General features: G+C 41.7%; 1 protein-coding gene across 3 annotated transcripts in view; it reads left to right on the top strand.

Moving 5' to 3' along the window:
- MYLK3 (myosin light chain kinase 3) overlaps nucleotides 1–16,673 on the top strand; it is a 437,450-nt gene that overhangs the window by 228,652 nt on the left and 192,125 nt on the right. For all 3 annotated transcript variants that reach the window (XM_085636963.1, XM_085636962.1, XM_085636961.1), the window contains exon 6: nucleotides 6,716–6,809. In XM_085636963.1, coding sequence (XP_085493089.1) covers nucleotides 6,716–6,809 — 94 coding nt within the window. The remainder of the gene's footprint in view (nucleotides 1–6,715; nucleotides 6,810–16,673) is intronic.

Here is a 16,673-nt window from a genome sequence, read left to right as displayed (position 1 = left end):
ATTAGAACATTGGAATGTAGGACGCTCCATTGAAAACAATGGAGTGCTCCGGACTTATAATGTCTGGTATAAGCCCGGAGCTCCAACATTCCAATGCTTCTTTGTTCACAGCTCTGGCTGTGAACAAAGGCTTCAGGGAGCCTGAGGGGATTTGAATTCCCTCCCGCTCCCTGAAGGCTTTGTTTTATTTGTTAGAACATTCTGCCCTCTAGTGGCAGAATATTCTAATAGCCTTATAGCCCTTCGTAGCAGGGCTATATCGGCTTTTAAAGTCCCTCTGCTTTGTTAAAGTCCCTCGCCTTCGGCTCGGGCTTTTAACGCTGCAGCGGGCCTTTAATAGCCGATATAGCCCGCTACGGCGGGCTATAAGGCTATATTCATATCATAAAGAATCGGTATTTGGAAGGGACGTCTTTAATACGCCCCTTTCAAATACTGATTATGATGGGTTTCCTAAACCCATTTAATGAGTCGGAAAAGTAAACCCATCTAATGATTTGGAAACCTTTTGCAAATCATTAAATGGGCTTAGTATCTTTAAAAAAAAGTGTTTTAGCGGTTGCAAACACTCAGATTTAGCAAATCTCCGCCCCCTCACCATCAAGGTACCAGTAATGTAAGATGAAAAACGAATGGAACTGCCCAGGTCTGCAATCGAATTTCCCTGAACAAAAGCAGACTGTTCGCTACCTAATGTGATTTTAGCCTTTGCAATCAATCTCCTCACCCGTCTACGAAGAGAAGAAACCAAATGCTATATACACTTTCTGCCTTTCCCAAAGGGGGCAAACAGTGAATCGCTGCTCCTAAAATCAGCTGAACTTCTCATGTAGTTGCCCGCAGTACCAACAAGTCTAGAAATGTTACCTTCTGGGAGGCAAGATTTTGGAGGAAGGAGAATAGAATAACTTCCTGGTTGATATTTTTATACAAAAGCACCGTGAGAACAAACAAAGGCCCCAGTTTTAGCATCAAGCTGCGATAAGAGGAGCACACAAAAGAGTCCAAAATTCACCTAAACGCTTCTCTGATATCAGTGCTAGAAAACAAAATACCTTGACGGTCAACAATTTAAATATCCACTCTTACATGGGATGAAAGAGAGGATCAAGAAGTGATTCCAAAACCAGTAGCAGATGCCAAGAAGATGCCTAAGGCCAATTAAGTTGTATTGCTACCATACATCTCATGGGAAGCTGGACTGCAGAGGGTACCGTCCCTGCAAACTGCAATCAAAATAACCTAATTTCCCTAGCCCCCCACCAGTGCTCTTGACTGCCTAGTGGCGATCGTATACCTTAAGAGCGGCTCTAAGCAAGGGCAGCTATTCCATCACGGTTTCATTTCTGGAAATAGCCTTTCCAGAGCGAACCCTTCCAACTGGAGCTGACGGACAACCTGCATCTGTACACATATAACACTATTGGGACTGTTTTAAGTTATGCCCCGGCACACATTAATAATCATCAAGACAAGTCAGACTTGAGTATAAGCATGAGTACATAAACAGCAAAAATAATTTAATGCATTTCTTGTTACCCTCCAGCCAACACGTGTTTCGTCGCTCGGGACAAGAAACCCGCGACTTCCTCAGGGCTTCCAAAGCGGTGTAAACGTCTATGCGCCTTCTGACTGGTTATGATTCCGTCCCAGCCTAAGTATGGCTGGGCAGAGCATGAGATTTCATGTACAATCCAAAATTTTCGCACGTGTACGAGAAGAAGTAAACTCGTGACGCAGTGAGGGCTTCTAAATTCGAACGACCCCCAGTCAGCTGTACGGAGGTACCGGGAGTCGTATTTGGGCTCCTTTGCTGTAATGTATGGCTGACTGGGGGTCGTTCGAATTTAGAAGCCCTCACTGCGTCACGAGTTTACTTCTTCTCGTACACGTGCGAATATTTTGGATTGTACATGAAATCTCATGCTCTGCCCAGCCATACTTAGGCTGGGACGGAATCATAACCAGTCAGAAGGCGCATAGACGTTTACACCGCTTTGGAAGCCCTGAGGAAGTCGCGGGTTTCTTGTCCCGAGCGACGAAACACGTGTTGGCTGGAGGGTAACAAGAAATGCATTAAATTATTTTTGCTGTTTATGTACTCATGCTTATACTCAAGTCTGACTTGTCTTGATGATTATTAATGTGTGCCGGGGCATAACTTAAAACTGTGGACAGATCTTTGTATCAATTTTGAGGTGTTGGATGATTGCCTCTTCCCTGGGCACCTACACGATTATTTATATCACCGTATAGTTACCGCACTTAGTGAGCGCCAGGCCTACCAGGATAAAATCATCCCAACGCTTTGACTATTGGGACTGGGCGATAACAGGATTCATTACTGCTTCCTCCTTGGTAGGGGATGAATGAGGGTAAACTGTCTTGAACAGAAAGGTGTCTCTATACTCACCTGAGCACCAACTCTCTTCATTTTAAGCAGAAGGCATGTTAGTGGTAGGAAAAATGAAAATGCTTAAAACATGTTATCTGAACATTTACAGGGCAGCACGTCAATCCCTCATGCTGCATGAGAGAGAGGGACCTGTTGCAGGGAGGTATACTGTTATTAGGGACATTGATTTGAAGACCATCTGCTCCACAAGTATGCATGGATTCAGGGGTATAACATGATGTAACAACAAATGTGATCGCATTATAAGCCAAAAGAGTAACTGGTTAGGGATGTGTGATGAACACTGTTTGCTGTGTGCATTTTATTCACTCTGATTATATTTGTAATTGCTAAGGTGTTCATTATTACGCTGGGTCATTTGTACTCGTATGAATTACAGATACTAGCATATAAACAATATTAATTGCTAAAAAACATAAGATTTAGGTATGCACTAATTCACATGGTTTGGGGTAAGCCCCCTTGCCTTTCCCTGTAGCAGGAAGATTCTCTGACAGGTCTATCAGATTCTAAGCACCCTATAACGTCTACTAGCATAACTAAGGGGTGAACAACACCTCTTCATTTTCCTCTTCTCTGCAGAGGTCACAGTTTTCTTTGAGGGCAATGGAAGTCTACCTGGGTGTGACCTCCATAAATGGTGGTGTTCTCATGGCAAGCCTGTCTCCCCAGAATACTCCCCCAGAAAGATGATGGAAAACATGCCTGTGTTCTGCTCTTCCTGGAAACCTGTGATAGTTTTCTTATGAACTTCTTTTTGGGTTTATCCTCATCAAGAGTTGATTGATCATATTCAATAAAAAGATGTCTGTATCAATCCAGGCAGGTGAACTTCATGTCTGTAACTCCAGAAATGTACAATGTGGGAGCTTAGGGACTGAACAAATATGGTGCCACTGGTGCAGGAGCCTGCCTCCTCCTACAGAAATCCCATGTTGCCCCTGAGATATGAAAGGAGATGAGTGATTTGATACAGCTTGGCACATTACCCTGTGATTGATTTTTCAGGTCCCTAATCTTATGGTAAAGAAGTGAAGAACTAGGAGACATACTGCATGGCCTTGCAGGAATGCCTTTTTTATGGATCTTATGATATGCTGCCCTGACGCCAGCTGCCTTAGTATTCTACTTTAGCAACTGAGTTAAAGGGTCAGATATACTAAGAGACAGGTTGCAAAAAGTTGTCACAAACTACGCACTGACGTTTGCCATCTATATCTAATTTTGCGATTGAACTTATGTACAGATAAGTTAGATCACAAAATTTCCAGTTGCAGATGGTCTCAGAAGGACATACTTAATGAATATTAGTTAGGAAGGTCACTATTTGTGACCCCCTGAGATTAGCTATATTCACAGGGATGGTAGCCTGCAAAGAATAGCGGACCATCAGCACTGTTTGCATTCCCAAATATTTTATTTTTTATTTTTAAAGTAGACTGTGTTCCTTAAATGACCAGGTGGTGCTAAAAAAATAAATAAATAAAAGTTCCCGTTTGGGAAAATATCAGCAGCCGTATGCAGTGCTCCCCTGGTCACCTAACATTAAAAGCAAATCAGTTCTCAACTATATTGAGGCATTGGTAGCTGATCAATGGTTTGTGGTTTGCCACCCTGTTAAATGCCATACCAAATCACCAGGAGGAGACGCCCCTTTCACATCCTTTTCTAATTGCAATTCAGCATAAATCACCAAACCTATTTTGGGAGTGAGAATGGCTTTTCCAACTCATAAAATTGGTTTAATCCATTCCTAAAAGCCCTTTTGCAGTCACCAAACCTTTTTTTTTTGTGAATATTAGTGTTTGTGATCGCAAAATGGTATTATACCTCTGACCCAAGGCTCCTATCTTCATATTCTGAGTTGGAGTCTTCTATCAAGGGCCCTTGGCATCCAAAGCATCCTGGGGAGTGCAGCTCTTCTGTTTACTTTCATCAACACATTTCTATCAGAGATCCTATTATTATCAAAAAACTAAGCAAACGCTGCATCATAGCTAATTCACAACAACTGCTTAGTCCCATATTGACACCCTCAGTCGTGATCCATAACCCCCTTCCAATCGTGTCTACAGCTGTGCTTGGCATTGGTGCCACGCATCCATGTCATTAGGTGCACTCCCACAGATGATTACTACTCCGGATTGGAAGAGCCTTGATGACCTGGCTCTTTTCCTTGTAATGCCTCCTTTAGAGCAAGGACCATGCAGTTCTTCTCCTTCCACAGTAGACTAACCACATTAGTGCCTCGATGCCTGCGGGCATTTGTTCGCACTCTACAAATTGCCAAATCAAGGGTCTGTGTATCTGCTGGAGGTCCCATCTCTGATATATTGGTGTACTCCATCTTATGAGACTCTGAAGCACTACTGAACCCTCCAGTGCTGGTGGACTTCGTTCTCCTCCTAGCAGGACCGACCATTTCTCTAACCTGGAATCTCACACATGATTATTCTCATCATGCAAGGCATGTTCAGCCTCCCACCTCTGTTGCACGTGTTCCATATCTTTCAGTTGTGTGGGAGGAGCATTCCCCAAACGTGCCCAGAGCCATGCAAAATACAACTTTAGCATTTAAGACCAACCTCTGGAACTACCATAGTTGCAAACGGAGAGAAATAGACTATCTTGAGAGAGTCACACCAGAATGCCTGTGGGATGACTCCCCTTTAAGTGACAGAGGCATGATAAAAGTGTCTAAGGAAGAAAGCGAACTTGTTTCAATGACTCATTTGGAAAGGAATGGGAGACGAGTGGTCCCAGGAGGCAATGCTAGTTTGTAATTGTACAAAAAGTACCAAGTTGCTATCCTTATAGGTCTGTACCTGCTTTTCTTTCCTTCTTCCACCCAAGCCACCCCTACCCGTTTATGTGGCAATCAATGACTCATGATATCAGAGTACAATATATGGAAATTGTCTTACACAGGTGTTCCTTAAGTTATGTAAAGACAAAACCAGATGGGCCAATCGCTCCCTCCTTCAAGTGACAACCCCAATCCTCGTCCTTAGAATAAACCCATTACATGATGTTCCTTCATCGAAGACACAGTCTGTTTGCTTCCTCCTCCTGCTCAAAACCCCTCATTATACCACAGTATGTACTCCTGGGCTTTGTCAGGATAGGTAGCTGTAACGTTGTAAGGCATGTGCAAAGTGGGCGATTGGACAGGGCCCCCATCTTCCAAGGGGCCTCTAGGAAAGTGATGACCCTCTACATCACCTCTATTTCTCTGTCTCAACCTCTTACCTTTGTCTTTCTACATCTACCTAAGACTTTCTCTACCTCGTGTTATCTTAAGGATTTTGGGACTCCAGCCAAGCATAGCTTGGCTTGTTTTTGTTTGACCCCGTTTCTGAGGATTTAAGGTATACTTCAATATTGTTTGGTATCTTGGTAAGCTTGAATTAGCAGAAATGGATAATGAAATTCAAAGATGTTCAGACACGGGCCCCACAAAAGGTCTTTGCTTGTGGTGCCTAAAATCCTTATGCTGATACTGACTAGTAGAAATAATGAACAATGTGCAACATGCAAAAAAAGCATAATTGCCTTGCCTGATATGCAGTGTTTAATTTGAACCGGTGGTTTCCGATGCTCAGCACTGGTACTTAGTTTGCCAACACTGGCACTTATGACAGCTGCCATATGGGGGCGCTGTTGGTGTAATTTATAGATGAGCAGAACAACAGTTGAATATGAATTCAATATACATTAATAATAACTATTTTCTGCCATCCATGCCATTCTTACAGCTTTGGGGAGACTTGAACAGTCTGAATTGTCACAGTAGCAGTGTGATGGTTAATAGTTATGTAAGTACTGTGATTGGCAGAGGCAATGTGTGGTGCAAGCTGCGGTGGCCTCCTGATTAGGCCCTGGCACTTAGTATTATTTTTTTATTTTTTACAAACTAAGCACTGCTGATCTGCACCTACAGGAACAACGATACACATGTTTTTCTGACTTTAGTTTAGAAATATCTCCACTGATTTACCCTGACTAGGGTTCACTAAAGAGTGGGTGACTGCCATTATATCCTCAAAACATAATACAAGACGCTCAGAGTTAAATGGAATTGTACAAATGCAGCACAGTCTGTTATGTAAACATTGAACAACTGGCAGGGATGATAAAAGGAATGGTGCTAAGCTGCAGAAAGGGGAGAGCCCTGCGCCTGACCGGCTGGTTCCACTCAAAGTGCCCATTGCTATTTTTAATCATAGATAATGCATTTACAAAAAGGATTGTTGTCCTCCCCACTGTCCTAATTGTAATTCTTGTTTCATCTGTCTGCAGGGGGCGCTTCGGCCAAGTGCACAGGTGTGCAGAGATGTCATCAGGCCTCACCTTGGCAGCCAAAATTATCAAAGTGAAAAGTGCCAAGGACAGGGTATGTATGCTGCTGTAAGATGCGCGCTGCGCGACTGGCTGCTGGTGTGGGAGCGAAGACCCTTTGCTAACCGCTAAATGTACCTTCAAGAAGATGGGGCCCTTTCATTGCATGCCAGAAAAGAAGTGTGTTCCCCAGGACTATGAATGACAAAGGCCATAGTGCAGAATTTAGAATACATTCGAACACTCGTAGACCGAGGTGGTTGATTTCCACACCGTGAGTAATTTACAGCCTGTCTCCACTAAAACCCAAGGCATTCGATCTCCCCCTTTCTGTATCCCTCCTGGCACCATTATTACTTCCTTCACTGCCCACACTGCCTGAAAGTCAGGGGTTCATTTCAACAGCAAAACAACATTCTGCACTGTCCTCACTTCGACCTCCTCCTTTGCATGCTACCACTTGGACAACATCTGTGAAGTCTACTGAGAATAGTTCTGCTAAAGTTCAAGAAGTTACCCTTTGCCATGATGTGCAATCATCTTTTTATTTCAGGAAACCTGGGAGGAGTTTGCAGAACGATGGTTTCAGCTCACACATTAGGGCAAAGAAATCCTGACATGACAAATCGAAATCCGAATCCTCAGGAGAACAAAAGTGAGTATACTCTTTGGTGGAACACAACATGTGCTAAACACGTTTAGAGAAGTTTTCTTCCACCAAAGAGTATGTCCTTTTAAAATATGCATTCATGTACCTTACCTTGCCATTCTATATAGGGCCATCACATATAGAACAACGGGGTCCATGAATGCTTATTTTAAGAGCTAGAGCCTGAAAAACGTCTGTTATCTGCCCTGCAGTCTATGGTTTAATATGCGTAAAGAAAATACTGTAAGAAGGGATGACGCAAAAAAGAAAGGAAGGAACAGAGTGGAAGAAAGAAAAAGAGAGGAAGTTATAGAGAGGCAAAACAAAGGAGATGAAGAAAGAAGGAAAGAAATGAAAGTCAGAAGCAAGGAAGAACACAAACAATAAATTAAGCAGCCTAAAACAGCAAAGAAAGTAGCAGGTGGATAAAGGAAAGCAACTAAAGAAAGAAAAGAGAAAAGTGGAGAGAAAAAAGGAAAGGTTAAAGAGAAAGAAGGAAGGAACAAAATCTGAAGAAAGCGACAAGGAATGAAAGAGAAAAAGAAAGAAGCTTGGAAGGAGGTTAATAAAGAAAGCACAAGTAACAAGAAAAGCCATGAAGTGAAATGAAGCAATACGAGAAGAAAGAGGAAGAAGAAAGAGGAAAAAGAAAGGTGAAAGAATAATCAAAAAGAAGAAAGATGAAAATGAAAAGATGTGGAGAAAGAAAGAAAAGGAAAAAACAAGAAAGAAAGGAAGAGAAAGATATAATGAGAAAAGAGAGAAATACGGAGTGTAAGAAAGAGGAAGAAAAAAGAAACAAAGAATGAAAGTAAATAAGAAAAAGAGAAAGAGGGAGATAAAGAAATAAAAGCAGCATAGATTAAGAAAAAAGACAGAAAGAAGTAAAGACTAAAATGACAAAGAAGTAGCAAACGATGAGAGAGGAAGAAAGAGCAAAGGAGAAAGAAGGAGGGGGAAAATGTAGAGTTTAAAAAGAAACAGGTAAAAAAGAAAGGACAAAAGAAAGTGAAAAAAAGAACAAAAGAAATAGAGACAAAAGAGAGAAAGGAATAACTGAAAACAAAAACATAGAGAAAAAAGAAAGAGACAAACAATTATTGTCAAGAGATTGGTAACACACTCCTGCACTGTCAGCTTCATTGGAAAGTGCTGCCTTAGCAGGAGGGTATTTAAATGTTCTTACACTGGCCGAGAGACAACCTGCGAGCTATAAATATGTATGTATGTATGTATCGCGTATTTGTATAGCGCAAAACTGTCACCCGAAGGGTATCCTGGCGCTTTAACATTCTACCAATGGTACGCGAAAATATAATGACCCAAGAAGTTAATCTAACCTAGGAAAAAGATAAGTTTTTAGTCCTTTCCTACAAGAGGACAGATCCCCCTTACTTCTCAGCACTAGGGGTAGGGAATTCCAACATTTGGCTGCCACAAATCTGAAGGACCGTCCACCCATCCGTGCCCTCAAGACCCTTGGAACCAACACCAAGTGTGCTGACATTGATCGAAGGGAGCGTGTGGGCACATACCACGCAAACATTTCCTGCAACGGTACGGGCCCTTGCCCATGAAGCCCTTTAAACACCAAACACAGTGCTTTGAAAACAACCCGCTGTGAGATAGGCAGCCAGTGAAGGTCTGCTAGCGCCGTGATGAAAGAGTCTGAGCGGCGCCGAGAGAGGGCTAGCTTAGCAGCCATGTTCTGCACTCGTTGCAGTTTGCCCACCAAATTAGCAGGTGCCCCTAGCAACAGTGTGTTGCAATAATCCAACCTACTTAATATGATGCCACGCACCACCTCAGGCCGAGCATGAGCCGGTAGCAGCGGAAGGATCTTCCATAACGTACGGAGCAACGCCATGCAGGTAGCCACGGTCTTATTTACAAAAACCTCTAATTGAAGATTGGGCAAAGGGGACGCACTCCGAACTATCGTATAGTCCAAATTTATTGTTGTTGTTTGAAAATAGTATCATATTCCCAAGTGTCCGTGCTGTTGTATTATCACAACAATATTAGATCCACCCAACCGACAAGAACACAGTAGGTTATTAATGCTAAAGTCTGTGTTTATTCTTTAATCTTCTCCACAAAACACACATCTTGTCAGTCCAGCCAACTCATTTTGTCCCAGCAAAGGACTTCATCAACCATTTAAAGAACATAAATACAAATAAATGCACGTAAAACACTAATACACACTGTGCCAATGCTTATTTCATTACAATATCACATAAAAAACAGTGCTCAAACAAATCACTGCTAACTAACATATCCCGAGACAAAATATCTTTCAGAATACAAAAATATCTAGGTCCTATCAGTTAATCATTATAGGTATTATATAGAAAACCCTCCCTTCCATCTCTGGCATTGACATTACACCTTTAGGGCCTCGACCCCAGAGTCCCGCTCTTGCCATCCCTTGTTCAGAAAATATGAACAAAGATGAAAAAAGGGAAAAAGATAGTATCTAACCTCCCTACCTCATGACTATTAAGTGCATCTCTATTTTTCATTTTGGTGACTGATTCTTAGCCTCAACTATTTAAAATCCCACTACATCCCCATTCTAATTCTAGATCAATAAATAGCACCCAATCTTACATTTAGGTCCTACATATAAGTCGCCTAACAAAAATTGATTTAAGCTACTTACAAGGCTATAGAACCGAAAACCACTGATTTGTGCTTCAAGTCAGCTGACAGGATAGATTCCTTAAGGGCGTATGCATGGAAGTTAGCCAAAATCTTTGTGGATTATGTACGCCTTGGACTTTGTCCAAGGGGATTGTGGGGTACCTTTTCAATATCCAGCTCGAGGTTGACATCCTCCCCTTCTTGAAAGAAACCTTCTCTTAACAGGGTCACCACAAATGCCTTGATATCTGCACCTTTCGCCTCTTCAGGGATATTCAGCAGTCTTAGATTGTTTCTTTTGGATTGAATTTCAAGCCTCTCCATATCCTCTCTTAACTGTTACTGGTGTAATGTTTCCATTTCCTTCGAATTTTTGGATAGGTTGCTTTTAATTTGGTTTACCCCCTCTTCTAGCTTGTCAGTGCAATGGGACAGGGCATCTAACTTATCACTCTCTCCCCTTCTTTTTTGTGGATATTTTTCATCTAACTTATCACCCAAGGCCTGACAGACCTGACGTATTTCTTTTTGGTTTTGCTCTGATGCCTCAAATGTATTCATTATCTCTGCCTTCAAAGACAAAAGTAATACAGCCAATGATGGGTCTGCTGGGCCTGACCTTCCCTGTTTACTTTTAAGGTACATCAAAGAGCGGCTCCTTCTCCTGTAGCCAAACCTGGAGGCCCAGCTGCCTGTACTGAAGATAGGGATCCCTCCCCGAGGTTTAGGGTTCTTTCCTCCTCTGAACTAGTGTTGTAAGAGTCCGAGAGAGCCTGAAAACGATTTGACTGTGGGATATTTATGCCTTCACCAGGCAGAATTGATCCCTCTATCTCTTGCTGAGAGCTTACTGCGGCCTTCTCTAAGAGAGAGGGTTCACTATTGGTCTCCCCCTCCAGTCTCCTAGTCCCACTCTCGAATACTTGTTTGGACATCCAGCCTGCTCTTCGGACACTCTGCCCTTGGTCATTTTGTCCAAATTTTAAAGTAGGAATTTTTAGAGGTGGAAACGCTAACCTGAGAACTGTTTAGAGGTGGCTTGAGCGTCCTTTTGTTTCCCTGTCTGGGGCGCCCCAGCCCAAGAGGTCTCTAAAGTGCTGTTTTCTGTGAGACACTCAAGCCTCTCAGAGGTTTTAGTCATCAGGGCTTTCCCCCTTGATGATCTGAGGGAGTATATGTTCTTTTCAGGCTCCTTAGAAGCTTTGCTTAGGGTTTTTCTCGCAGTAAACATGGGGGCCTGAGGCTGAGCCTTAATCAGTATGTTCCAGAGAGTGTCTTCCCTCCCTTGCGACACTCAAGATAAATTTGCTGCCACATGCACCCCCTCCCTAAACTGTCCAATACCTCATGTTGCTCCTTGTTTTTCAGGATGCCAGGGAATCAAGCGGTATCATGAAATAAACATTTTTGAGAAAGCATATTTTGAAGAATCCTTATCTACAAACCTGTTTCCTCAGATTTTTCCATTTGAAAGGCATTCCCCGGATGTTAAATTTGTCTAAATAATGTCCTCTAGTCATTTTTTCCAGAATCACATTGATTTCTTGTTTCACCTTTGCTGGAGAGAAACATCCATCAGTTCTTCACATGAAAAAAATTACTCCGGGAACCAGTAAATTGGGGTAGGCGACAGAAAGGGGTGCAGTAATGAGGGGTGGTATCATGAGCAGTGGAGTCAACGTGTGCAATATATATAAAAAACATTTTTCTTCAAACTCTGCCCCTGAATAAACTAGCAACAATGATAAATGTGATAGTAAAACTGTTCTGGCTTATTCAATTAATAACAAACAGACTGCATTTGTTAATGTAATTCAACATGGTTTTTATGTAGTACATGTTCACAAATTACTTGGTCCAGGGCCGGCTTTAGCACCCTGTGCGACAATGATTTTTGATGCCCCCCCCCAATGACCACCTCTGCAATGGATTCCCGCACTACCTTCATAACCACTCTCTCTCAAATGCATTAAATTCGTTTTATAGTGTCACTCATAAAAGTGAAGGGTGTCAGAGCACTTTACATTGCACACACATTACAGAGTGTAACTCAATGTATAGGGAACGTTACATAAGACGGAGGACTACAAGGGGTAGGATTTATATGTCATCCATACTGGTAGGCTGTATAGTTTAGTGGGGCTTGGTCTGGAGAGGCACAGACTCAGAATTTGAAATGTAACACCATGGTTGGGGGTAAATTCTTAAATTTGCGCCTAGGCATCCTACCAATATTACCCCACTTGGCACCTTGGAAAAGGGGAACAGAAGAACACCTTTGCCGACTTTGTAGAGCAGGGAAAGAGGACCTTATACATATAATCTGCATCTGTCCAATCTTGATGGACATAAGGCGCTCTTTATTTCGAGCTTTATGGAATCAAAAGGGCATAAGAAGCTGCAGGCAGGCTGTGATGCTGTGCTTTAATCCTGATGAGACTCAGCTATATTGCAGACTGACAAAGTACTTTGACATAGTAGCTAGAAGACTCCTGAATTAGCCACAAGGTTCATCTAAAGATCAGCAAGTAACAGCACCTCAACCCAATAAAGGACAGCCCGTTTAGTCACCTGCCAAGTTACAACTACGCCTGGCAAACTGAGGCACATTGACTTTATAAACTTATAAATGGTCAATACCAAAATGCAATTGAGACTTTCACGATTTTATAGAGAATAATCATTTTCTTCTTTTTTAAACTTACACTATAAATGTAAATAAGGCTTAAACGTTTTTTTCTTTACAATGGAAGTTTTTATATTGTGAATTTTTATTAATTGTACAATAAATAAACACACCCCCCATGGTTGGGGGGTTCTCTTTAATAATTAGAAATTATTTCTGCCAAAATAAAACCTTTGTCAAACATTAGGATAATACAAGTCTGGGGAAAAAATCAATACGCTCTAATCTATAGTTGACGTCTACATTTCAGTTCTTTGATGACAGTTAGTAGCTCACTGTTTTACATTAGGAGTTTAACTTGTAAACTGCAAGTAACATAAGGAAGTCTCTGACGAAATCAGTAACCCACTGATCTATTTAGGTTATATTCACTTTGTGATTTGCATGGTACACATTCTTGGCAGCAGGCATATTAACCCTCTGCACTACCTTATGAGGAATCAAAACTTTCAGCAGTCAAAACTTCCACTAGACAAAACTACCGTCTCTATCCAGGAAGAAGATTAATCACCGGAGTTAACTTGACAATTTTATTATTGGCTTAAAATTTGCCAGAGGCCAGGAACGCGGCAGCAGGTGCTTTAAAAAAAAAAGCAATATAAAGTAGCAGGCAGGCGCCCCTACGCGAAGTCTGCACCCGGTGCGGTGGCACTGGTCGCACTGCCCTAGAGCCGGCCCTGACTTGGTCTTTTGATTCTTTCATGTACAGCTTGTCTTCTGTTTTGGGTTTTCCCACAAGGCAGGATTCCATGATAAGATGCCAGTATATGTATGCTGGACCAATGAGTAAATGAGGTGTGTAAATCTGTAGGGCTTCCTTGCAGGTGGGTTTGGTAGGATGGGGTCTTGCATGTTAACATATATTTCGGGTTGTCTCTGCTTGGTCTATCACAAAGGAGGTGCAGGTCTTCCGACTCTGTGCAACCCAATTCATTTATTGACATGTATCCCTCACCTTAAGGTCTTGTCAGATACCATATTGCACATGGACTGGTTTCTGCCTTACCTGTTGTGTGTTATTGTGTTGTTGATGGAGGGACAATGTAATCTGTTAATGATGTAGTTGTTCTTTGCTAGATTGTGGAACTGGTCTAGTTTGTAGAGTAATTTGATGTTTTCTTTAGACATGGGGTTGGGTACATTATCTAGCTTAGTTAAGGTAATTGAATCCTTTCTGGGTATTTATTCTACCCGGCTTAGTGTCCTCAGTTCCAGTGTTGCATTGTATCAGTGTTCAACAAAGGTCGGGTTTCCATTCCCTAATCCCTGAAGTAGTGTGTTTAGTTTGTGTTGGTTTTCTTCAAAGGCTCTTCTTCTCCAATCTTTTGATATTTTTCTTCTTGAATCCAGAGCACCCAATCTCTTATTCCTCTCTGATGAGAACCCACTGACATAAGAAACTATTCAGGGGTACAGTAGGATACAAAATGAGTCTTGGTAAGGGGACTTGTAGTAGTGATTTGTTCTCTGTAGTTAGTTTAGTGGGTAAAGGGTGGGTTGCCAGTCCTGCATGTAGTTGCGTAGAGTGTTGAGACACCCATTGTATTGATCTATGTGAATCCAGCTAACTTTAGGGTATTATACTGGTACGGCAATTCTGGTTGTTAATCAATTTTTTATTTATTGATTCATTTAGGAGTTTTCTTATGTTCTGCATGAAATCTTTCAGTTACTTTAGAGCACAACAGAAATAGGAACAACTTCCCATCTGAATAAGTGATGTAGCTGGGGAATGCTTCAGAGTAGTTAGGGTGGAGCTCTTAACTTCTAATGTGTGACTGAAGCCCAAGAGTCGAAAAGGCTGGTTCAGAAAGTGAGTTTGAATAGTCCTGTTTTCAGGATTTAGCTTAAGCTCATGTGATCGGTTTGTTGAAGGGATCTATGTGCACTCTGTGGTCACAGATTTGAAGAAGCATAAAGTAGCTCTGATCGCTGCAGGTCATTGCATGTACTTGGAATTTGCATTTTATGAAAAGCTGCTGCTTTTGTTGCAGTGATCCTTGTGTTATTAAAGATCACAAGTTCAAATCCTGGTTAACTTGCTCACTGAACTATCATCCCGCTTTAAATTCTTCCATATGTCCTGCTAGATTTGCATCGAAACTTTTCAAGTTTGAACTTAATCTTTTGGTATTCTATGATTGATAAAATAGGTTCCAATTGGTAGCAATAAAGTGGGGGGGGGGGTGGTATATGTTCCTCTTCGTGGGCTGCTGGGTGTGTAACATACTATGACAAGATTTGATGTCCCCTGTGTACTTTAGTTGACCTCCAACTGTTCCCAGTCTGGACAAAAAGTATTAGATTGACTGGAATGTGTCATATCATGTTGTAATAGGGGGCTCATCTGTCCCTAACGTTAAGCACACTGAATGTACAAATGCTGCTGCATGTGTCCTGGAGGAACTGGGACAAATGTGGTATGAGTCACATGGCCCAGCATGTAATCCAGTCCCATCTCAAGCTCTGCTTCTGAAAGCAGATTCTGACTGGTTCCCCCTCTATTCCAGCACTGATACCTGTACGGTATTTAGGCCTCCTACCTTTCTATCATATCTTTGTTTTGTCTATGAGGGATCCTCCACCACTCCTCACTTTTCTCTTCTCCTCTTTATCTCTCATTCTGTACCCAAGTTGGTTTATCTTCACTTCATAACTAAATTTTTTACTATGTTTTTATCCTAATCTTCTTCTCGTGCCTATATCCTTGTACCTATAAACTGTCTATCCTCTAGTACCCTGCCACACTTATAACATAGTATTCTGCCTCTCCATATAGCCAAGTATCTCTACTCCAGCCCTTAGTACATCTACCCCTACATATACCTTAGTACGTATAAACTGCCTATACATGAGAACCTCTAATCCTACCTATGCCATAAAACCTTTACTACTAAGTATACCTCAGAAACTCTACCCATATACCTAAACTCTGGTGACTCCACGTTTACCCTAGCGCCTTTACCTGTTTCTATACCCCAATGCCTTTATACTAGTACCTCTACTTACACCCTTATTAACTTATCCTGTCTATGCCCTAATAGCCCTACCCGTACCTCGATCTTAGTCATAATACCCCAGACTATATCCTAGTCCCTCTACTTGTATGTATAAATTCATACCTCTACCTCTGTCTCTACTCCAGTACCTCTTCTCCTTCCTATGTCCTAATACCTATCTCTTTGTAGTTCTAGCCCTACATATATTGTAATGCCACTACACCATAGTGCCTTTACTGATACCTATGCCCAAGAATCTCTTCCCCTTCACTGTTACCCTTGCCCCCTTTTCTACTTACATGTTGTCTTATCCCCTTTTTGTGATGTATCTTTGTGGAATTTACTCATCTTTTTCAAGGAAACGGGGCTTCTTCATTCTGGAAATTCACAATAAATGTGTTTTACCAACGTGGGGCCAACAGGGTTGAGGTTCTTCATTGTGTTCTTTCTCCATTATGAGGTAGTGATGACTGTGGCAGGCAGTAATTCTGCATTTATGTCTGATTTTATCTGACTGCTGTTTGTATGTTGTTCAGAGCACCTTCAACTTTGGAAAGGTCCATGCTACATTAGTGAAAACAGTAACGTGTTTTCATTAAATGGTACCCTGGAAAGCATGATGATTAATTATATGTTGTACTTTATTCCAGCTCACCAATTAATAATGCTGTGTTCACCGAGCGGTCTGAGATGCATCCACCTTTATTGCTTTAATTAAACACACCCCTCTGTGACTGCGGCATTTAAATAAAAGCCTATACTTTAATCATATAAAATGAAAAACATAATATTTTCCAAAAGCTGCCGACAGTTGAATCCTAACTCAAAAGAGGCATCCATACATTAACAAAAGCCGAGCATTGCATGACCTTTAGAGTCCGTATTCATATATATCTCATTAGTGGCTGCTTGAGAGTGGTTGCTTAATTCAGTTGACAT

This window comes from Triturus cristatus, chromosome 12 (genome assembly GCF_964204655.1).
Source record: "Triturus cristatus chromosome 12, aTriCri1.1, whole genome shotgun sequence".
Lineage (NCBI taxonomy): Eukaryota > Metazoa > Chordata > Amphibia > Caudata > Salamandridae > Triturus > Triturus cristatus.
This window is presented reverse-complemented; position numbering and strand designations above follow the sequence as displayed.